The 22557-nt window shown below is 47.5% G+C and overlaps 1 protein-coding gene and 1 long non-coding RNA gene across 4 annotated transcripts in view; one reads left to right on the top strand and one right to left on the bottom strand.

Moving 5' to 3' along the window:
* Positions 1–22557, top strand: part of LOC146767270 (uncharacterized) — a 63675-nt gene that overhangs the window by 5377 nt on the left and 35741 nt on the right. For 2 of the 3 annotated variants that reach the window (XR_014955543.1, XR_014955544.1), the window contains exon 3: positions 493–592. This is a non-coding gene — a long non-coding RNA (uncharacterized LOC146767270). Of the gene's footprint in view, positions 1–492; positions 593–4767; positions 5542–22557 lie in introns of those variants that run through there. The other variant, XR_014955542.1, reaches the window with a different exon arrangement.
* Positions 130–22557, bottom strand: part of LOC110484992 (EPS8 signaling adaptor L2) — a 49091-nt gene continuing 26663 nt past the window's right edge. The window contains exons 4-21 of the mRNA XM_021556027.3: positions 19094–19158; positions 14889–15050; positions 14451–14600; positions 14245–14324; positions 13983–14122; positions 12490–12569; positions 11889–12015; positions 11459–11547; positions 9923–9997; positions 9103–9251; positions 8830–8956; positions 8390–8505; positions 6401–6512; positions 5533–5640; positions 4558–4699; positions 3281–3464; positions 2742–2874; positions 130–2404 (exon numbers count right to left, since the gene is read on the bottom strand). Of these exons, the coding sequence (XP_021411702.3) occupies positions 2333–2404; positions 2742–2874; positions 3281–3464; positions 4558–4699; positions 5533–5640; positions 6401–6512; positions 8390–8505; positions 8830–8956; positions 9103–9251; positions 9923–9997; positions 11459–11547; positions 11889–12015; positions 12490–12569; positions 13983–14122; positions 14245–14324; positions 14451–14600; positions 14889–15050; positions 19094–19158 (2111 nt within the window). The 3' untranslated portion in view covers positions 130–2332. The remainder of the gene's footprint in view (positions 2405–2741; positions 2875–3280; positions 3465–4557; positions 4700–5532; positions 5641–6400; positions 6513–8389; positions 8506–8829; positions 8957–9102; positions 9252–9922; positions 9998–11458; positions 11548–11888; positions 12016–12489; positions 12570–13982; positions 14123–14244; positions 14325–14450; positions 14601–14888; positions 15051–19093; positions 19159–22557) is intronic.

Here is a 22557-nt window from a genome sequence, read left to right as displayed (position 1 = left end):
CCATAACACCCTTCGTGTTGAATGTCAGCCCCCAAACCCAAGAGGAAATGTGTGGTTTCAGACATTTTGCTGAGTTTCTGAGACTGTCAGTGACAAACCATTATGAAAACACAGTGAAAGAGACGGAGATGGATTTATAAGTATAACTTAACTATTTTAATAACTCTTGTACAGTGCATGGTTATATCATTGTCTCCTTTGCTCAGTTACATCACGTACAGTACTTTATAGCAGTGTCTGCAGGCAGTACAAACAGATCAGGTGCACAGCTCAGTCGCATGGAAATTTGTAAAAGTGACCTCTGCAGTAAGGTCTGCTGAGACATCTGTTTTAGGAAGTGCTGCTGTGGCTCCCAGTTTTACAGAGCTGTCATGTACACTCCTGTTAAAATCCCAGGTAACTGTAATTCCCTGTGATTTGCTTTCTTGTACACCCCAGGACTAGAAGGTGGGGTGTTTCCTAGCTCAACATTTGTTTTTATTTTCATTGTAGAAATTTTTCACCTCCTGTGCTTGCCATCCTACTCTTTTCCACCTTAATCCAGAGCCAGGGCTTCTCAGGAGGATTGTCCTCTTCATCCCTCCCTGACAAGGTGAGTGCCCTTCTCAGATCCCAGCAAGGCTGTGACTAAACCCAGGATCCCCCCCCTGCCTGCACCCTAATTCTGCTGGTGCCAGCAGTGTCCTCTTTCAAATGAAGAAAACAGATTATCCATTGGAGACACTTAACAATAAAGCCAAAACTGAGGTGCACTGGTGCACTCGGATATAGACACGAGTTCCCCAGATGCTGTGTTAAAGCTTTTTCCATTAAATGTGCAAGGACAGACACAAATTTGGGCCAAGACTCAGCACCTGCTGAGAGAGAAAACCCAACTGTCCCTGGCTGTGGCAGCTCTGGAGCTGTGTTTGCTTCACTGCTTTGCAATCAGGTTGGTCTGTCAGTTATAGAGATAGAAAAGCAACGTGCCAAACTTGCTGTGGACAGGAACTATGCTGCTTGCTTGAGTTTTGAAATTGTGAGTAAATTTTGGAAGTATAATCACTAATTCTGCTCTAGGGAGAGAGATTTTCCTCACCCCCTATTTACAGATTGTTATATACAAATGCACATATCTTCATGAAGGACAACAGGAAGTCAAGAGCAACATCCTGCATTAAATTAGATTTTTTTTTTCTTGTGCCCATTTATTTGGAGTTAAACCTGCCTTTCCCAGTGTGCTTTAGAGTTTCAGATATTTGGGAATCATTTCAGCTGACTTTTTACAGTGGAAACATGAAGGTGGGGATGAGTGACCAACACCCTGGGAAGGGCTGTGGGTGTGCCTGGGATGGGAGCAAATGGTCAGGGCTTATCCTCTCCTGGTCTGAGGCCGGGTTTGGCAGCACCACAACATTCCAGTGGAGGATCAGTGGCCCAGGGAAGGGCTGCACAGCTGCCCTGAGCCCAGGCCTGTGCATCAGCAGCAGTGGGCAGGTGGAACTCACCCATGTCCACATTCAGATCCCTTTGTGTGTCACTCCTGCTCATTTCTAGGCACTGAGAGCTCATTTCAGCTGCTCAGAGACAGCACTAACTGGTCTGTGGATTTAAGGAAGCAGCCAGACTTTGGGAATGTGTGTTACCATTCCAGCCTTGTCCAATGAGGGGACACAGGGGGACAGGAGGGGACAGGGAGTTGTCATCGAGCCTGTGCTCTTGGGCTGCAGGGGACACCTGTACTGAGGAGGAAATGGAAATGGGGCTGCCTTAGGTCACTCCCCATCCCTGAAGTGTCCAAGGCCAGGCTGGACAGGATTTGAAAAACTCGGCCTTGTGAAAGGTGTCCCTGCCCACAATGGGGGATGGAACAGGATGAACTTTAATGGCCTTTCCTTAAACCCAAACCCCTGCAGGGTTCCAAAGCCTTATTCCCGTGGTGCAGGCTCCAGGCCTTGGGGCTTGCCTCTCCTGACTGTGTGCCACACCTGCTCTGCCAGCAAGGGGTGGGAGCAGGGACAGCCCTCGGAGAAAAGCTTTGGGGGTCTTTGAATGCAGCCTTGTTGTACATCCAGCCCCATGTGAATCCTGCTCTGATTGCATGCATGGAAAATTTCAGTATAAAATATATAGTTATAAAAAGAATACTTCATGCAAAATTAAAACACCTTTCCCAGCGGGAGATGGTCTCATTGTCAACCCTTCCCAACAGTGTTCAAGGAATTGTCACTCTGATGGCAGCTGGACCCCAAGGGGAGCTCTGCTGCCTCCGGCCTGGGCCGGGAATCATTGCTTTTATTCCCTTTTTTGCTGCACTACTTAGGGCTAAAAGCTGAAATAAAGCAGAGAGACTTTAATTAGCAGAATCAATCCTTTCCTGGCGGCGCTTCATGATTTCTTGGAGCTCTGACTCTCCTCTGCTTTTCTGGAATGAAAACAAAACAGGAAGTTTGGATTTGAATTTCAAGCTGTAGTTAAATGACAGCTATAATGAATGCTGTAGAGTAGAGCTAGTATCAAAGGGATAGGTGATTATCAGTAAAAAGCAGATTAATTAGTGGAAACAGGGGGATCTTATGGATTTGGGGCCATTTAGCTTAAAAGACACTTCAGAATTCTTACATGTATTTTATTGATTGTGTAGGTTTGGTTGCATTTCCCCCCCCCCCAACTGTGTTTCTTAAAATGCTTTTTTAATAATCTATATGACACTGCTGGCACAGCCCCCCATTCCATCAGGAATTATCCAGAAAAACACTTACCTCCAGCTGGTTTTTCTCCACCGTGATCTTGCTGTACACTCTGTTTCCCTCATCACCACACACCTTCTTCAGCTCCTCTCTGTTGAGGGAGAAGAGCTGAGCTCCAGTGAGGATGCCCAGGTGCTCCACGGTCCTGGGGAGACACGAAGTGGGGAGAGGATGGTTGTGCTGCAGGTGGCCCCATGCCAGAGGTGAGGAGTGGGAGATGAGAGGCTGGGAGCTGCACTGGGATCATATCACAGGGCCCTGGGGCTGTGCCAGGGTGGCAGCTGTGATTCCAGTAGCATTTCAGGCCATGGGTTTTGTTTGTTGATTATTTTTCTTGAATGAAATGTTTCTAGGAAAGAATGGGAGTGAATTTGGGCTCTGAACATCCTGGTTATAGAGCCTGGATTTAATAGGGTTGAAATCTAATTTACAACACAGGCTCTGTAAGTAAATCCCAGTGACTTGTCCCAGGTGAGATGGTGCCAGCAGCCTCCCCAGCTCCTTCTCCAGGGAAGGACGAGCATTTCATGTGGCAATAGAGCAAATCTTACTCTTTGCTGAATGACTTGGCCTCCAGCCAGGCTTTGACTTCTTCAGTGCTGGATTCAAAGGTGAGGGGCACAAAAACTTGCTGAGGTTTTTCCACTTTGAAATTCCTGTGGGGAGGCTGAATTTTATTGTTTGTGATCTTCTTTAGCAGCTCGTCATTCAGCTCATCCATTTGGTGAATAAGTTCTATAGAAACAGGGAGGAAATGAAATAAAATCTTCAGTCAAAAATCCCATTAAATGTGTTTGTGGGGAAATTGGAAGGAAAATGGGGGCATGGATCAGCATTTTATTTGAATTCAGCCCAGAAAAGTGGTTCCCATTTTCCTGTGCCCCTGTGCTGACATTTATTTTCCTCCCATCACCCCTTGGTTGTTGCCTGATGTGGAAGGACAGATGTGTGAGAATCTGCAATTGGAGAGTTGGGATTGAAACCCTTTCAGTGCTCTCTGCTACTTCTAATCAGTGATTTCCTGATCCCAGGGCTGCAGGTTTTGCTCCACAGCAGAACAGAAGTAGCAGGAAGCACAAACTGGGAGCAAGGAACACGGTCATAATTAAATGAGCTTGAAGGTCCCTTCCATCCCAGGCCATCCTGTGATTCTGGGAAAACTCCAGTGACACTTCACCCAGTGTCACTTTCCCTGTGAAACTCCTGAGGATTGTGGAGAATAACTCGGTGTTAGGAACAGATTCGTGCCCTTGTATTGCGGGGCTTTCCATTGTCCCAAAAGGGCTCCTGCTTCCAAGAGTGGACAGGGTGAGATAAGCGGTGAGGAGAGCGGTGCCCCTGGTCTCTCTCCTTCTCTGTGACCTCCCACAACATGTACAGGGTGAAGGAGGGATGTGGATCTCCTGTTTGGCTGGGAATTCTGTGGAACTACAGAAAGGAACCAGCCAGGCAGGCACTGCGTGTGTGGCAGGATATGAGCAAAAGGAAAGGAGAGAAAGGGATTGACTTGAGCTCTTCCTTAGACACACTTAAGTGTTTTGAAAGACAAAGGAAATTCTCTCCTTGGGAGGAGGAGGAGGAAGGAGGAAAGAGGAATGGAGTGATCACTTATTACCCTGCTCATCCCAGGCTGCCTGAGAACCTGGGAGGTGTTACAAGCTCCAGGGCTGCTGTCTTGACTCTTGTCCTACCTGCAATGGCCTCCAGATCTGGTGCTTTTCTATTTCTGATCACTGAAGGGTGAAGGGGAGCCCCTGGGGTAGGGCTGGTCCCGGAGCACGCGAACCCAGGGGACCCCAGCGTGGGACAGAGTGGGACACGCACTTACGTTCTTTGGCGTCATGTGGAGAGTTGCGTGATAACATCTCACTGCCCCACTTATCCCCTGCGTAGCTGGCAGGCAGCTTGTGAGTTGGACTGGATGGGCCATAGCCCCTGGGGCTCAGGTCTCCTTTGTACCTCTGGTTAGACTGGTTAGAAAGGGGGAAGGAAAAAAAAAGTAATAATGTTTTTCTGCCATTTTTCATTTTCATTTGAGGGACAAACTGCTGTGTTGTCCTAGTGCTGATGTGGGGCTGATGAGAAGAAGTGGTGGAACTGCATGGAAGAAGTTAATTTCTGGGAATGAAGAACCCAAGGCAAAGTCTGAAGTTTGTGTGAGGGAATTCCTAGACATGCTAAGCGTGTTCAATCCCATTGGAAGGCAAAGCCTCGCTGCTCCATAGGTGGGATGTGAAGCATGACCACTGCCAAGGGCCTGGAGCAGACTGGAAGTTTTTTGACATTTTGATTAAACTAGCAAGGATTTATCCAGAAGCCTGTTGGGCCCCCTTTGCCTTTGTCCAAACTCTGAAATACCAAAATAGGAAAGCAATTCCATGCTTCCCTAGGGTGTTTAGAACACTCCAGCTCCACATTTCTGTAGTGCAAGTTCTCACTTAGATGGTGTTTCCATCTGCCTCCACTCGAGTGATGTGTTCCTGCTTCTGAACTGAACTGGGCTGAGGGAAGTGTCCATCTTTAATTTAACCCCCAAGAAAAATCTTGACATGGAAAAATTTGGAAAACAGGAGGCTGTTGCACAAATGGGAAGGATAGGCCTTATTTGAGAAAGCAATCATGGAAAAATGGGAGTTTTATCATAGGAGACTCAGGAATCTCCTGATTTTTTCTACTTCTGAGGGTTCATCCTGACTTGTGTATAGTATCCTAAGAAATCCAGGGAGGTCTGATGACAAGATTATTCCCAGAGGCAGATTATGCCCTGCAGCTGGTACCAGTCAGGTACCACCTGACTACAGACCTGTTCAAGCTCTTCCAGTTTCACCACATCCAAGATATTGTATGGAACGTAACCAGCCTGCCCACTCCGGTTGAGCAACTTCCACCATTGCTTGTTATCTTCCAACACCTGAGAGAGGGACAAAAATAAATCTGCTAGTGGGAACATGGGATTTCAGGCATACACAACCAGTATATAGTGGGGATGGACCATCCAGAAGGTGAAGTTGCCAGAAGGACATCACTGAGGCCAGGAGCTCTGATTAGATCTGCTGCTCTCAGATGTAATCTAGGATTGAAACTTTTTCTAGAAGGCATCAATTAATCGTAAGGATGAAGAGGAGAGTGTCTCTGGGTGCTGAAGAATTCATAGTTGCTACGTAATGTCCCTGTTTCTCCAGATATTTTTTTTTCCAATGACTGAGTTTCTGTTGTCTTTTTGTGTTAAAATAAGTAAATTAATTTTTAAAAATATACATTTTGCACAGAAACCTTTTCTCCAGACCACAGATCAGTACTAGCCCATGTCCCACATTCTCCAGCTGCAGGAACAGAAAGGTAATGAAAAATATGTTTTTCAGGGTAAACAATTCCTTGTGGAGGGGGAAGTGGAAATAAGGAACACAGACCCAGCAGGGGATGAGCAGGGCACGACAGGGGGTTGTTGTCCTCCCTCCTCACTGAGGTTAAGATGGGACCGATGTGTTTGAGCTGAGGAAGTGACAGAGCCCAGCACCAGCAGCCTGTTCCAGCCTTGGATTTGAGTAAAGCTCCATGTCACTGCTGAGACAGCACCAGGGAAAATGGGGTTGGTGCTTGCTGGTATCCTGAGCTCTCTCCTGCCCCTGAGAAGGGGAGGGGACACACCTTTCCCAGGAGTGGTCACGCACCTCCAGGATTTCATCCTTCAGCACCGAGAGCTCATTGGCGTTTCGCGCAGTGAAATCGTAGCGGATTTTGGCAAATCTCCTGGGCACGGCTGCTCCCTGGGCCTCAAAATTCCTGCAGGAGAGAAAAACTGGAGGTTTAGTGGAGGCCCATCCAATTACAAGGCCAAGAAAATGGAAATTGGAGAAGAGAAATTATCCTAGTATTTTCCCTGTTCCACACTGCATCTCTACCACTTGATGTTCCTACCAGGACCAATGACAGGGTAAATGAGAAAAATAAGTTATTTTGCTGGTACAATTGGATTTAAGGTCTTTTGCTGTGGATTTGAATTCTTGTAGTAAAGCTTATAAATATTTTAGATTAGATTAGAACACAAAACCATGAAAAAATACTCAGGCCTGAGGGTTTTTTTCCCAGACTCGTGCTGGTAACAGAAAAGTGGATGGTCAGCTGAAACCTTGACTCAAATACCTGCAAAGTGATGTGTCAAGTCACAGCAGAAGATTCATGTGGAAGTCTGGAAGATTTTAGTGACACTCAAAGATGTGACAATTTTCAAGGTGTGAGCTTATGTAAACAAGGAAGCAGATGGAGCCTCTAAACTCCAAACTAAAAGTACTTTGATGAAGATTTTGTACCAAGGAGTAACAGGTGATGGAAAATGAGCATTGAAGCTGCTGAAAGGTAGAAGAGTCATCTTTCTCTTGGGAAAAAACCTGAGGCAAAAGGGTGGCCTGGTTGGTTCTGGGTTTGAAAGTGAACTTTCCAAGACTTCTGAAGAAAGGGGAGGTGTTTTTCTCCATTTCCTAGAATTCTATCTCATTAAGAGTTGTCAGAACCTGGCACCCTGTCAGCTCCCTCAGGGAGAGGTGGGCAGGACTGGAATATACTGTTTTATTCAGCCTCTATTAAGTGGTTTTGCATTTGTTTGTGTCCAAAGCCAAGGGGGAGCTGCTGTCTCCAGTGAAACAAAGCTCCTTCCTCAGCTGAAATGTTTTCCAGTAGCACTGGGAGCTCGGGCTACTCTTCCCTGGCCCTGTGTTTCCAGCAGGACAAGGTTTGTGTGTGCCCTTCCCTTAGGGCAGATTCCCCCTGTAGGCAGCTTCTGTCTGTGCAACCTCTGGTCACTTTGGGATGAATGGAGAGATCCTCAAGGATGTCCAGAGGAGGCTAGGAAGGACAAGGAAGTGCTCCAAGGGCTGGAGCATTACACAGACAGGCTGGGAGACCTGGGAATGTTCAACCTGGTGAAGAAAAACTTCCAGGGAGCCCTTAGAGCCCTTTCCACTGCCTAAAGGGGCTCCAGGAGAGCTGGAGAGGGACTCTGGGGTAAAGGCTGGAGTGACAGGACAAGGGGGAACAGCTTCCCACTGTCAGAGGGTGGGTTTAGATGGTATATTGGGAAGAAATCCTTCCCTGTGAGGGTGGGGTAGCCCTGGCACAGGTTGCCCAGAAAAGCTGTGGCTGCCCCATCCTAGGAAGTGTCCAAGGCCAGGTTGGACAGAGCCTGGAGCAACCTGAGATAGTGGAAGGTGGCCCTGACCCTGGCAGGGGGTTGGAACTGGGTAATCTTTAAGGTCATGTCCCACCCAGTCCACTCTGTAATTTCATGATTCCAACGTCTCCACACATTGGAGAGCCAAAGCACAGTGCAGCATCTTTGGCACTTGATCCTTAAGGTCACTTTGGTGAGCTAATGTCGGGAAACAAGACCTATGGATGGACTGATGAAGTCAGTCAATATTTTTGTCTCCTATGGTGGAAAACACCTGGGATTCCTTTCCTTGCAGAGCTGCTGGGGGTTAAACAGCAGACAGTGCTTACAGGAATAATCCTTCAGCTGATCTTTATTTTCTCTTGGTGATTATTAATAGTGGCAGGGAGTTGTCTCCAGGATGCCCAAACTTCCTAGTATCACCATATGTGTCCCTGTGTGTTCATGAGGTTCCAAGGCAAGAGCTGAAGCTCCGAGGGTGCAGATCCATTACCTATTTCCATGTGGAGTGACATTCTGTTTGAAGGCATCCCCAGGCTGTGTCTGCTCAGCCGTCTGGCCACGCTTGATTGAGGAGTTCCGGTAAGGATATCCATTGGCCGAGGAGAGCTGGAAAGACAGATATGGAGTCAGTGTTACTGGGAAAGGGGAAAACTGAAGAAAAGGAGAGGGATAGTGGGAGATGAGTCATGGCTGGCAGCTTTTGGTCAAGATGTTCTTCAGGAAAGCCTGTGTCCCTGGAGCTTGGTGACATTGTAGGGTCCTGTTTCCTTGAAATGGGAGAGGCTGATTATTGCTTCCCTTTTCCAGCCTCATTTGCTTTCTGTGTTTAACTGGAGTGACCAGATTCAAATTAATTTTGAGCCAACTACTTGTTGAATACCACCACACCCCCCGCAGCTCCACAGGGATCCACAGGGACACAGGACTAACCTCCTCTTGCAAGTGTCCGATGTCTATTTCCCAGGGAGCTCCACGGAAGATTTCTGTGGGTGGTTCCCAACCGTTGCGGAATTTGGGGATGTAGGTGGGGATGTTCGCATCTCGGGGCCACTCAGCTCTAGGACACAAAGTGGGAATATCAGGTGACATTCACAATGAATGTGTCTTTGAGAACACCCTCTCAAAGGAGAAGCAGGAGCATCAGGGCATCCAAGCATTCCCCTCTGCCTTGGGAGCCTGGGGAAATGGCAGTTCTGTCCTCACCTGGATCTGGTCCATGTTTCCCCCAGGGAATCCCAGAGGTTAATCTCTTTGGGTGTCAGGTGTCCTCTCAGGAAATCAGTGGCATCTTTAGAAAGCAGTGGGCTGAGGACAGACCGGGCCAGCTCGGGGCCACCACAGCTATTGACAATCTGGGTCACACACAAACCACACAAAGAGGAGAGAACTTGTGAGAAATGGTCAAAATGTCAAACCAGGGACACACAGAGGAGCAGGAATCAAAGACAAAGTTGATCCTTGGATCAGCTCAGTCACCTCAAGAAACATCAACCTAAGTCTTTGAAGGAGACTGGACAGTTCAGAGGAACATGAATTTTTTTTTAGGTAGGAGTCAAAGCAAGATCTGATCTCTAAGTGAGCTGTTCCTACAGACAAGTGAAGTGTCACAAGCTGACACTTCAAAAAATGGAAAGTATCTTGTTGTTCCTGTGTCCTTTCTGGCTCCTTTTCCAAGTTGGGATTTCTGCTTCCAAGCATTTTCAGTGCAAATACTGAGCTGTATTTGCCTGAAGGTGAGACCAGACAGATTCCCAGTGGGAACCACAGTTCACCGCCCCTTTTGTTCACAGTAATGCTTTATTGATTGGATGGAAAGATTGGTATTTGCTGGGGTTCTTGTATTTACTTCAAGCTGCAAACCGGATCAGAGGCCAGGAACAACCAGCATCACTTCTGGAAGTTCCTGAGAAAGCTGTGGCCAAGCATGAGCAGTTTTCTAATCCTTCTGCACAATCTGTCTGCTTGTAAGCCTGAAGTAGAAATAAAAAAGGAGTTCCCAGTGAGACCTGGGAATAAGATTTACCAGTTCCAGTGGCCCAAATAGGAAATGCACCAGCTCCGAAGCACTGGGGTTCTGAATATGCTTCCTCAGTTTGGCCTGGAAAGAGAAACACAGTTTAACCCTAACCTGACTGTACCTTCTCTTTTCTGTCACATGGAGGGAGTGCTGCTGGCTGATAAGAAGAGTAAGGGATAGGAGAGTAGGAATAATTAATTTTAATTTTTGTAAATTTCTAATTCCTGATTAATTTCTAGATGGGTGGAGTACTCTCTCTGTTACATCAGTGCCTTGGAAGATAATTTGAACAGACACACAAAACCTTGGCTTATTTTGAAAGTCCTAGGGAGGAAAGGCCAGAGTTATGGTTGGTTCTGCCTCTTGCAGGGTTGAGAATCCCACTAATTCCATGAGTGAAAACAACAGGATAGGTATTTTGAGGGTCCCTTTGCAATTGCTGACAAGGGAAAGTCTCCACTAAGGTCTTGCCTGTGGCACCTGGAGCTGCCCTGACCACTGTCCAAATGCAGTTTTATTTGAGGTGAACTGTGGCAGAATGGAGGAGCAAACACTTGGGATTAATTTACTCTAAGGATTGGGGTTTGGTAGCAGCAATCAGCAGAGCTGTGGTGAGAAAACTCTCCAGTTTGTGCTTCTATTCAAGATCCTTCTCCTGTCCTGAGCTTCTGGCACTGCTGCCATGAGAAACAGGCTCCTTGCTCCTACTGAAATGCAAAGCTTTTGAAATGCTGGAGATTAAACTTTAATGTGGAATGGGAAGTGAGAAATAACTGCTGGCAGCAGGGTGACCCAGTGAACGACACTTCCCAGGGACTTAGCAGCTATGTGGTGAGGAGTGTGGCATGAATCCACCACGCTCAACCCAGCTCTGCTCCACACTCAACCGTGGGCTCTTGCCAGGAGATAAGCTGCTCCTTCTGATCCTGAGCAGGCACGAATTATCCACATTTGCTTCTTAAAGAAAAGGCTGGAGCTTGGTGTCCTGCAAACCCTGTCTCTGGGGTTTCCTTTTTAATGACCTCCCAGGAAGGAGCTTGGAGGATGTGTTTGCTGGACAAGTTTTGTCACAACTGACAGAATTACTGCTGCCTTGTTAGCCTGCTGGTCTCTTGTGTTTCACTGAGCAGAGCTGGTAGCAACTGGGGACATGTTTATGCTCTTCCTTTTCATCCCCTTCACAATACAGAGGGTCTGGCAGGGGAGAAGGAGAGTGGCCAGGAATATCAGGGAATGGGGGACTTTAGTTACAGTCAAGCAGAGACTTCCCAGTCCTGGATCCGAAAAGACCCGGGTGCTGCAACTCTCTGGCTTCTCTGTTCCATCCTGGACTTTATGCTCCTAGTTTTGGCTTAACAGCTTGTCCCAGAAAATCTGCACAAGCCTGACACTATGTTTGTCCTGAGTTTTGAAGAACCTGGAATTCACACTGTTGTCCATTGTTAGTGTTTTCTGTTCAAGTTTCACTCTAAACACTCGCTACTGGGATACACAGGGAAAAGCCCTGTCCCTGCATGGGATGGAAACTCCTCCATGTCTTACCAAGAGGTTAAAAGCCAGCTTGGTTTTCTGGAAGCAGTCGATGAACTCGGCCTCACTTGGGGGTCTTGCTCGGAGGGTCAGCATTCCCTCTGCCAGAAGAAGGGGCAGAGAATGACACGTTAGTCAGAGCATCCCCTTTGGGAAAGTTCCATCTGCCTGCCATGCAGAAGGCACAGCAGAAATGTGTGTGGAGACCAGAACTACTGAAAATCAGGGGTTCAGGGAAAGGCAAACTCCCTCTGTGTGCCAGAGGCTCTGTGTGCTCTGCCAGAGGTGTCCACGGAGAGCAGCACCTCCCAGACTTGTGTGCCTGGATCTGTGGCTGTGCCATGGCAGTGATCTGGCCTTGCTGGGCTGGAGCTGAGGTGTCCCCCTGCCTTCATCCATGACCCCCCTATGCTCCCCATTTGTTGTGGCTGCTGCACTGCACCTGCTGGCCCTTTCTTCTTGTTCTTCTTCCCTTTCTTCCTTTGGTTGAGCTGTCGGAATGCCTCTGCAGCCTTCTGGAGCCGGGCAACGAACACTTCAATGTCATCCAGGGTGCAGTTCAGGATTTGCTGTGAGGACAGAAACCCAAGGGACCAATGTAAAGTGAGCCTGGGCTATGCACAGCTGGGAGCCCAAATCCCAGGGCCTGCTGTATTTCCTGGGAGAATGCACACAAGTGGATAATCCAGGCATGAAATGCAGCTCAATGCATCCCTTTGCAAGCACAGAGCTGCTGGGCCTGGCTGTGTGCTGTCCTTGCCAATGTGATAAGTGACCCCTGCTAATGGACGGGTAGAAAATAACCCAAGTGGGATGGGAAGGAGCAGAGCTGGAATCAGCAGAGCTGCCTCAGGTCAGAGGACATTGTCACTGACATGGTGATGGAGACTTACTTTCGGCCACCTTATCTTTATGCACAGCAGGTATCAATCAGGAAAATGCCAAGATGATGCATTAAATGTCTGCTCCCTGCCTTTGCTCCCTCTCCCTTGCTCCCTGCCTCTGCTCCTACCTATGGACCATGCAGTGTTCCTGTCACCCACCGTTTCCTTTTCAATCTTCTGTGCTAACATGGCACGGGATTCCTCATGGTCATGAGAGCCAGAGCTTCGTCGTTCATAGTCTGCAAACAAGGCAGAGAAAAATATATTTACTATCAGAGGTTGGAAATAGGCTCCATGAAAGGCAGGGACCCATGAGATGGTAGCTCCCAGCTTGGGTGTTTGTTCTGGGTTATGATGGCACCTCAGGAATAATAGGTGCTAAATCCCAATCATCCTGCAAAAAAGCCCAACCCTGAGGCACCTCCTGTCTTCCAGAAGCCACATGCGCACTGTGGGGGAGATATTGCAGCAGGAACAATTGCTGGGGTGGCCCCTCATGCAAAGCAAGCAGCGTCAGCTCAGGACAGGGGCTTGGAAAGGGCTGGCACAGCAGGATCTGCCAGCTGGGAGAACTGAAGAGGCAGTTTTGGCAAAGGACTGTGGCAAGTCCAGAGCATCTGTAAATGTGGGGATGAGGTGCCCCACCAGGACAGGTTTTGTAGGAAAAGTGGGAAGGTGTTTAGTAGAGAAGGAATCTCGGCAAACAGGCATTACTCAAGGCTTTCTCCTGTCATTTGCTCTCCTGCCAGACTCTGTGCACTTACAGCCAGAAATCCTGCCTAGAGGAATTCCCAGCTCTGCTGATGTGAGCACCCTTGGAAGGGCAGAGGTAAAAGTTGCTGCTTTTCATCAGAATAGAGATGTTTATTCATGGTCCAGCTCAGAAATAGAGACAATCCTTTTATGATGCAGAACTGGGCCTGAAGTAAGTTCTCCATTCAGCAGCCAGAGGAGTTGCTTGGCTTCAGAAGTCATCCCAGCAAATGAGTGTTTTGGATGTGTTATAGTATCTTATTATGTGTTTTTCTTGAAAATAAAGATGAGTGCCAAGAGAAGATGGTATGATAGGCAGGAGTACAAAATGCTTACGGTTTGTTCATCACTTTGATCTTTTGTCAGAGAAAGAGCTTGTTTCTGTTCCTAGGAACTTATTTCTGTTACTTCTTTCTCCAAAGGAAAATACCAGTTTTTTTCAAGCCAACTCAAATGGGCTGAAGTCAGGATGGTTTTGGAATCAGACTTTAGATGAGCACATTAGAGGGGTGAGTTCAGATCTGCATTTCCAAATTTGACTTTACAAGAATTAATGAAAACCAGTTGATTTTCAAGGGTGAAATCTTGACTCCTGTGAAGTCAGCAGAGCCAGGAATTTGCCTTTCTGACCAAATGTCTTGTCTATACATTTTAAGATCATCAACACCTGGTTCAAATTTCATGTGATGGCTTATGAGGGTCTTTTGCTTTTTTGGCATTTATGTATCCCCCACATAAGGGTGTTGTTACAAAGAGTTTCTGGGAGCTTTTATTTGTTGAGCAGAACATGCTCAGTGGCTACAACACTTATTTTCACCACAGATCATTTGAGGAAGGTTGGCTGGTTGAGTTAATTAGTCTCCCATGCCCAGGACAGACTTCCTGTGTGCTCCAAGTACCTGGATCATGCTGGGAAGGAGGTGCCACCCTGTTCCTGTTCATTGCTGAGCTTCGCATGTCATGCTGGATTGGGATGGGAGCTGGCCCTTGAGGTGGGGGGAGGATGGATTGTCTCTGCTTGATCTTTTCCTGATTTGCTCTGCAAGGAAAATGACATAGAACAACCCCATCAGTGGTCCCAGATCCCATTTCCAAGAGCCTTGAGTGTGACTAAACCACTGGAAACTGTTGCTGCTCCCAGCTGTATCCTGCAGCACTTACTTGAGTGTCTGTGGCCGTATCTTCTTCCCATGCTTGTGGTCTGCCAGGGCACTTTCTATGTCCTCATGAACCATTTCCGCCTTGAGGATAAAACAGGGATGTTTTTAAGGGCTTGGCTTTAGGAAGGGTTGGAGGACGGGGAAAAGGGCAGACAGCAAGAAGTGTGTTTTGTTCTGTTTCACACCAAGCAGGAGGGCTCTGCTTACCTCCACCTCATCACAGTTGAAGAAGTGGATGTCAGGTTTGTGCTGCTCAGAATCCTGACACACGAGCAGGAGGATGGAGGAATAGCGCATCTGATTGAGCACTGTCTGGCAGTGCTGCACTGTTGGTAGGGGAAAGTCCTCCAGCTCCTCCTGCAAGAGAAGGGGGAAGGTGTCAGGCAATGGGGAACTACTGAACTGAGAGGGAATGGTCCTGTGCAGGAACTCCTGGGATCCCTGGGCTGATCTTTCTTAGTTTGTCATTGCTAAAACCATCCTGTTCCCATGCTGCAGGGCTGACTCTAATCCAGGAGAGGATTTTGGTAGTGATTCACCCTGGTTTGTATTTCTTAGAACTTGCCCTTTCCCAGGCAGAATGGAAAGGGCACTCACTGCACCCCACACTTCAGTCTGGGGTCAGCCCCACAGGGCTTCAGGTACCTGTGTCTCACAGTCCAGCAGCCGGATGGACTTGTCGTTCACTTGGAGCAGCATCTCCTGTGTCCAGATCTTTTCTTTGGAGTTGAGCAGGATGAGTTTCCGGATTGCATCATCCACTGTTGTGATGGACTCGCTCTTGTCCATGATGAAGGTGGCCAAGTGCTGAAGTTGGGGAGAGAAAGGAGATAAAAACAGGTGGAAAATGTTTGTTGGGCTGTGTAAATTGGTGATGAAAACATCTCTAGAGGCTACAATTACCGTTTGTAGTTTCTCAGAGCTCAGGCATGAAAATGTTGCTGCACAAAACAGTTTTGGTTGTTGGTACCAGCCTGGTTGTGGCAGTGAAAGATTTGGGTTTCACAATGGGTTTTCATAGCCAGTTTCACCACTTGCATATTACTCTCATCAATCCAGCAGCTCTTATCCCTATTCAGCAGGGCAAATGCTTCACACACATGAGTTACTCCCCAGGCCACTCTGAACCTGGCTCTGAAGTAGTCAAACTAATGCTTTGCTTGCCAAACTATAAAATCACTTGTGTTTTGCTTGTCTTGTGTAGCAAACCTGCTTGTGTGGGATTTGTGCTAGGCAAAGAGCTCACACAAGCCATGAGCAAGTGTTGGTCCTTTGTGCCAAGTGGGATCCATGCAATTTGTGGGGTCCCATGCTCTGGGAACAGCGACTCTGAAGAGCTTCTATGCTGCAAAGCCTGCAGGAGCTCCAAACCTGGCAGCTCACTCTACACCAGCCCTTTATGCCCCCCTTAGGGTTGGGGGGGCTTTTCTCCCCAAAAATACCCAAATCAGGCCTCATAGTAGTAAAAATGGCTGTTGCTGACTGGAGGAAAGGATTTTTTGCTGTTTGTCTTTCCTGCCCTGTGGTTTTGCTTGGTTATCCTGGTATTCCTACCTCCCTTCACCTATCCTGTAAACCAGCCCATGGTCTTCTCCCATCAGCCAGGCTTTCTATGCTGTCCTCCCCTCCTTCACTGGCCTGTGTGTGCTCTTGGGCCAGGAGCAGCTCAGCTACAACACAGCCATCCAAGCTGCTTTCCCATCCCTGCTGCAACTGCACCCTGAAGTGTGTGGTGATCCAAGCCTTGAACTTGGCACCTGTATGTACAGAGTTTGTGTAGTGGGGCAACACTTGCAGCTTTGGTGGGCCCCTGGAGCTCCATGGGAAGGGAATGGTGGGCAGGGAGGCAGCTGTGGAAAGGAGAGGTGTGTCACATACAAATGTTGTGTGCCCACCAGCAGTGGGTGAAGGCCACTCCAAAAGGTCATGTGAGTAAGTGCTGTTCCCTGTGGATGGAAGAACTGGTTTTGTCTGCTAGCAGAGGGGACTGCAAGGCAGGAAAAGCTGGGACTCAGAGCAGCCAAGCTGTTTGCCCAGCTTTTGTCCCTGGGGCAGTGACAACACAGCCAGGCCACATGTTCAGGTGATAGCAGGGAAAGAAAAAAAATCTCAGAAAGAAAAAAAAAAAAAAAAAAAACAACCAAAAAAAAACCTCAGGAAGGAACAAGGTTCTGTTTCACCTTGTTCTTTTGTTGCCCAGCTATGTTCTTGGTAAGAAGGGAAGGTGAATGTGCCTGTGTAAAAAAGCAGCTAACTTTCCCCTGTCTTTACCAACTTTCTCCAGCAGAGAAAAGCAGGTTCTTGCATGGGATAAGTTACAGGCCTGACCAAGGTATCTGTGCAGTCCAAGGGCCTGCAACCCTTGGAAGCTTATTGAGCCAGATCCCAGCTTTTTCGCTTGTCCCTGAAATATCAAAGGCCCATCCACCAGCATGACTCTCTCTCTCATGCTGGTTTCCTTGCTCAGTAGGGTATAGAACAGGCACTTCAGCAGGAGTGGCTAAGCTGGAGAGCCAGGAGCAGATTAACCCCAAGAGCAAGAGAATCATCCCAGCAGGTACAGTTGCCCTGAGGGGCCAGGGACAGCAGTGTGGCCACTCCAAAAATGGTCCTGCTGAGCATTCAGAGTTTTGTGGGGAGGGCAGCAGTGAAATGCGTGCTTCTCTTTGATGTACACATTCTGTAATCTGGTTTCAAAGCAAGTGCTTGAAAACTGGGGGGTGTTTTAAAACAAATCCTAAATTGATGGGAAATTTGTAGTAACAGGATGAGTTTTGCCTGGTTTTTCTCCCTTTGATCCCGTATCTTCCTGCTTTCTCACAGTGATCAGTCATAACCATTTTAGGGATCAAGGAGCTTCTTTCTGGTGCTGATGCACTCATGAGCTAATTCAGTAACCCAGTGGGTTGTGTCCACAGTTGACATGTGCATCAGTGGGCCATGGAAGAGGATGACAAAACTGTTGGGAAAGAATTATGGGAAAGAATGTCTCCTTGTAAAAGCCCTGGTAAATGCAAAATAGGAAGCAAATTAAGAGGCAGCAAAAGCTGATGCTGCTCCAGCATGTCCTGCTGTAGAACTTGGAGAAACTGTGGATGTGGGGTCTGGCATAGACCAGATGGACCTGAGAGGGATGTGTGCACTCTGAGCACAGAGCCTTGGATGGTTGTGAGGAAGCACAGACAAGAACTGTTGTTGCAGTTGGCTCCATACAGGGCGGATGCAGTGAAAGCCTGAGATTTAAAGCACTGGTAGACCTAGCAGAAAATCTTTAAACATGCTCTTGGCCATTAGGGGTGTATAGGGTTTGTGGTGACCCCTTTGCTGTTAGATGACTCCCAAAGTCTGGAGGAAGGAGGAGAGAAGAGGACAATGCAAGGCCCATTCCTGTGTTCATCAAGCAAAGGTATGGGGCGAGGCACTGTCTAAATAGAACTCCTGGCAGGTATGTGAGCCGAAAGCTGAGATTAGCAATGCAATCACAAACGAAAAACATGCTGGGTGTATGTTACTGTAATTGTAAAATAGTGCATGGGAAGGTATTTGCAAAGTCAGTTTTATCAGTGCAGAGATGACAAGCTCTTTTCTTTCAGAGCAGTGAGGAGAATGTGTTTACTCAAGATGACAGGCATTTTTATCTCTTCTATTTTTTTATCCACCACCTTTACAAGCTTCATAAATTCCTTTGCTGTTTAAAGTTCAGTCAGTTTTCATGGAGGGGAAGCTATTTGTCTGACTTAATAATTAGAATATTTTTCTGGTTTCCATTTTCTGTAGATATGGGTGGATTGAGAGGGAGAAGCTTGTTGCTGTCTTTTTTATCCCTCAAAACTCTTTTTCATCCATATAGACATTTAAATACAGCAGCTTTTATTAGAATGGGCAATGACTCCACCCACCATTAAACTTTGATCTGATTAAGGGTATAAAATGCCTCCCATAAGGAAACCTCATTCTATCTCACTGCCTGCCACTGCAATCCTGTTTGCCTTGGTCAAAGTTCAGGGGAGAGACTCACAAATGGGTGGCTTATGGCATAATTAATAAAGAATTCATTTACATGTCACCGTTTAAAGTCCCTTCTCTGCATCCACAAGAGACTTCTGAGCCACTGAGTTGGTTTCTCCAATGGAAACCAGTACCTCTTTCCAAACAGGCCCTTTACAAGTCTAAATGTAGGCTTTTAAGTGGCCACATCTCCTAAATATGAACCTGAGGAAGTGTTCTCCTGTCTTGCCTTGCTCAGTTTTCAGTGATGAATGGCCCCATCTCCTCCATGGAGTCCTGCACCACCATGTTGCATTACAGGCATCACCAAGCTCGGGATGGCCAGACGGCTTCTCCTTTTGGGGTGGGTGTCTGTGGCAGTGGGAGATGGATTTGACTTATTGCCTGTTTTGTATGAAGAGGTTTGTGTTACCTGAGAGGACACAGTGCTGAGGAGAGCTGAAAGCTGATAGTCCATGTGGTCTCTGTTGTTTGGAAAGCTGAGTTCCAATAACCACCATGGGAACTCTGCTTTTAACCTGTCTGTGCTGATCAGAGGGTTTGCTGATCACAGGGTAACAGGAGGGACAACATTTCCTGCTCTCCTTTACACACAGAGGAGAGAGAAGACAACAGCTTCTCCATTTCCTCTTTCCTTGTACATAATTCCTCTTGTTTATTTAAATATTTTTTTACTCTCATTCTCCTTTACTCAGTGACTTGAGACTTTAATGGTAAGGACGTTCCCAACTCCCCCTTGGCATCGTAAAGGTCCAAACCACAGGGAACACTGCACTACGGGCACCTATCACTGACCTTGGCCTCTCAGCCCCTTTAGCACTCCATTGCATCTGTGTGCTCACCTGGACATGGTACTGGGAAGTCTCGTGCATAATGATGTTTGAGTTGGAGTATTTTTTCCTTTGTTCTGTAAGAAACAAGAAAAGAAACATTAGTTGTTTTTATTTGGATCTGAGAATTACATCTGAGTCTTTCTCACAGTCCCCAAGCTTCCAGCTCAGGCTCCGTGGGCATTGCCAGCAGGTGTCTCTCTAGAACAAGCATTGCCTTTCCTTGAGCTTTGTCTTGGGGATTTCACCTTTCTCCTTGACCAGCCAAGAGCTTTTAAATCGAGCTCCTCTTGGTGCACTGGGCTCAGCACAATCCTGCTCACAGCTTGGGGAGCGTACTGAGCACCCAGAGATATTCCAGTGATAAGGATCATGAAAAGATGTCACTGCTCTTCTTTGGAGCCTGGCAAGGGTGGGTAGAAGTTAATTCAACACGATTCCTAAAGATTTTTAATACTTATGCTAACACTCTTTAGGTTGTGCCACCAACTTGGCAGGATACACGAGTACTTCACACTTGTAGCTCTGTGCCTGTAGCTGAAAAAACACAGCAGTGTTTTGCCTCTGTGCCTGACTGCTGACAGCGCTGGAGTGGTGGATGTTCTCCAGTAGACGTGATTTACTGATTCATTGGTGGGAATATTGGCAGAGGCATTAATGGAGAATGCAGGGCTGAGCCTGTGTCACCACCAGCACCAGTTCAGAGGTGGAGTGAGAATGGTTCAGGGGAAAGACCACAGACACCCAGCCCAACTCCCTGCTCAGCCATTTCAGAGTGGCCTTGAATACACTAATTAATATTGCAGCGCAGCCCCTTCCCACCTCAGGCTGGCAGGAAAGGCTCAATGGCACTTTCTGGTTGCTGGGGGCTTTAACTGCAGTCTGTCCTACTTAAAATGTGGGGCAAGGTCTGGGGTAGGGCACAGGCAGCACATCCCACAGGGATTTGGGTCTGATGTGAGGCACTTTTTTCCTCTCAGTAACCTCAATTTCCTCCCTGAGCATTTCTCATGTAAATAGATGACACTGATGGAAATGAGAACACTGCATTCATGTGGGATGGAGACAGATTTGGGTTTTAAGACATCCCATCCCCTCCTTTTCCAAAGGGAGTGGAAAAAGCTGAAGTGGGTGGTCTGGAAACAAAGGGAGTTTACATTCGGACAGGCAAATGTCTCCAGCCCTGAGAGGAAGGGTGCGGAGCTGTGTTGAGAACTGGTAGTCCCTGAGGGAAGGATGGAATACCAGGGGGATGAGGTTTCCAGTGGGAGGTTAGCACAGGTCTGTGTTCCTGGTAGGAAAACAGCCCATGGAGCTATAGCAGTGGTCAGGGCAGCAGCTGGTTGCCCTCAGACTCCCTGGGATCCCTTCCAATGCCTCTTCCCCTTCCTCCACACTCAAAGAAGCTGCACATGTCGCAGTCAGGGGAGATCTCAGTATGCACTGTTGAGAAAATGTTCAGAGAAGCCCTTGGAAGTTTTGGGGGCTGGCCAAAACCTCAGAACTCTGCATAGCTCAGTTTCTCATCACCTGCACTCAGTGAGTGCAAGAGAGCAAAGCCCCTTTAGCCCTTTGCAGCTTTATTAAGATAGCAGCAAGCCCTGGGATAGGGAGAAATGCAGATGTTTCCCTTCCCTCTGTTGATTTTTCCTTGAGGAATTTCTGTATTACCTCCACGAGTCACAGAACTAGAACAAAGTGCTTCTATTTTGTCTCCCGATGTCATTCAAGTGATGTCCCAGAAGCTGCCCAGGGCAAGAAATGGGGTGTTTCTGCATGTTCTCCTGAAATCCCTTCTGTCTCTTTGGTTTCTACCTGGCCCCCACACCCATGGAAACTTTTATTTTTGTGTTTCCTGCTGGCATCCACAAATAAGACCATGAGGTCTGGAACCAACCAGATTTTCCGGGGACAGCAGGGTGCCAAAACACTGAAATCTCCTTCTTTTCTAGCACTTAGTTTTGATTTAAACACAGGAAGAATAAAAGAACCAGGTTGCAGATCATGAGAGTCAGGTTTGGGCCACATCTATCCAAGGAGTGTTGGTGCTTTAAAGAAAACGAGTGTTTATTGGTTTATTTACTCAAAACAATGTGGTGAAACACTGCAGGGCTTTCCAAGATGCATCATTATTTGTCTTTGATTAAATTTGGCTCTGGTTGGGCTGGGCTGATCCCAAAATGCTTTTAGGAAGAAGTTCTTCCCTGTGAGGGAGCTGAGGCCCTGGCACAAGTTGCCTAGAGATGATGGGGCTGCCCAATCCCTGGAAGTATCCATGGCCAGACTGGACTGGACTTGGAGCAACCTGGGAAAGTGTCCCTGTCCTTGGCAGGGGATGGAATGAGATGGGCTTTAAGGTCCCTTCCAACCCAAACCATTCTGGGATTCTGTCAATGATGCCTATAGAAAAATCTTTTTGACTCCTTGTTCAAGGGGGGGATCCTTTCCCTTGCCCAGGTGAACTCCCTTGCCAGCCATACCTCAGAAGGCAGGTCAGCTGTCCTGTGTGGCTCCACCCTGCCCTTCTGCACAGCTTTGTCCCTGACCTGCTGAATTTTGTATGATGCATGCTGGCCTGTTAGCAGCAGCAGGAGGAGCTGGTTTCCTCCTGCTTCATCTGACACCTCACACCTTGGCATTTCTACAGTGTACTGCAACAGGACCTCGGCACCTTCAGGTGTTATCCAACCCCTAACCTGGCCCCAGGATGTGGAGAATTTGCATAATCCCTATGTGATAGAGAAGCATTGCAGAAATATAGTGATGATTTCCCCAAATTAGCTCAAACACCCATCTGCACCTCTGTATATCTCCTGCTATGACCTTCAGATCTGTGGCAGTGAAAGAATCTGGATATTACACAGGCAAAGGGCAAGAAGAACTCTAGGGCTGTGGCACCAGTACAGCAAACATCCAGAGGTGATAGAGCTGGCATGAGCCAACAAAGAGCACTGTCCTTTTTCCCTTTTGTCTGCCAAGAGAGCCAAAGAGATGGGAAAACAATAGAGCTTTGTCCTGTCCTTTTTGTGTCTAGCAAGGACAAAACCCAACTCATAGTATGGGTATCCTGGCAGGTGCTGGTGGGATGCCCTGTGGCCTGAGGAGAAGTTGTGCTGATATCAGACACTTGCTGTATCAATGGGATTGGGAATCCAGAAAGCTTTGAATGCCTTGAGCATGGGTAACTCATGGGACTGGCACAACCTCTGGTAAATTGTCTCATCTCTTGCCTCTCAGTGTCTGGCCCAGGGACCCCTAAGACAATCCTTTGAAGGGAAAAAAGCACCATAAATGGTTCTTTAACAGAATTCACTTCAGTTCTATACTAACCAGGTAGCTTTAATCTTGCCTCACACCCAGAGGGGTAGGCAAAATGGCAATGAATGTTATCCATGACTGATATCTTACAGATAAACAGTGCTGTGGAATGGTGTTTTACACTGGAACCAGTGAGGAAATGGGAAGAACTGAGACCA

The sequence above is a fragment of the Lonchura striata genome, chromosome 5 (assembly GCF_050655825.1).
Source record: "Lonchura striata isolate lonStrDom1 chromosome 5, ASM5065582v1, whole genome shotgun sequence".
In the NCBI taxonomy this organism is placed as follows: domain Eukaryota; kingdom Metazoa; phylum Chordata; class Aves; order Passeriformes; family Estrildidae; genus Lonchura; species Lonchura striata.
Note: the sequence above shows the minus strand (reverse complement) of the source record. Positions and strands in the feature narration are given on the sequence as shown.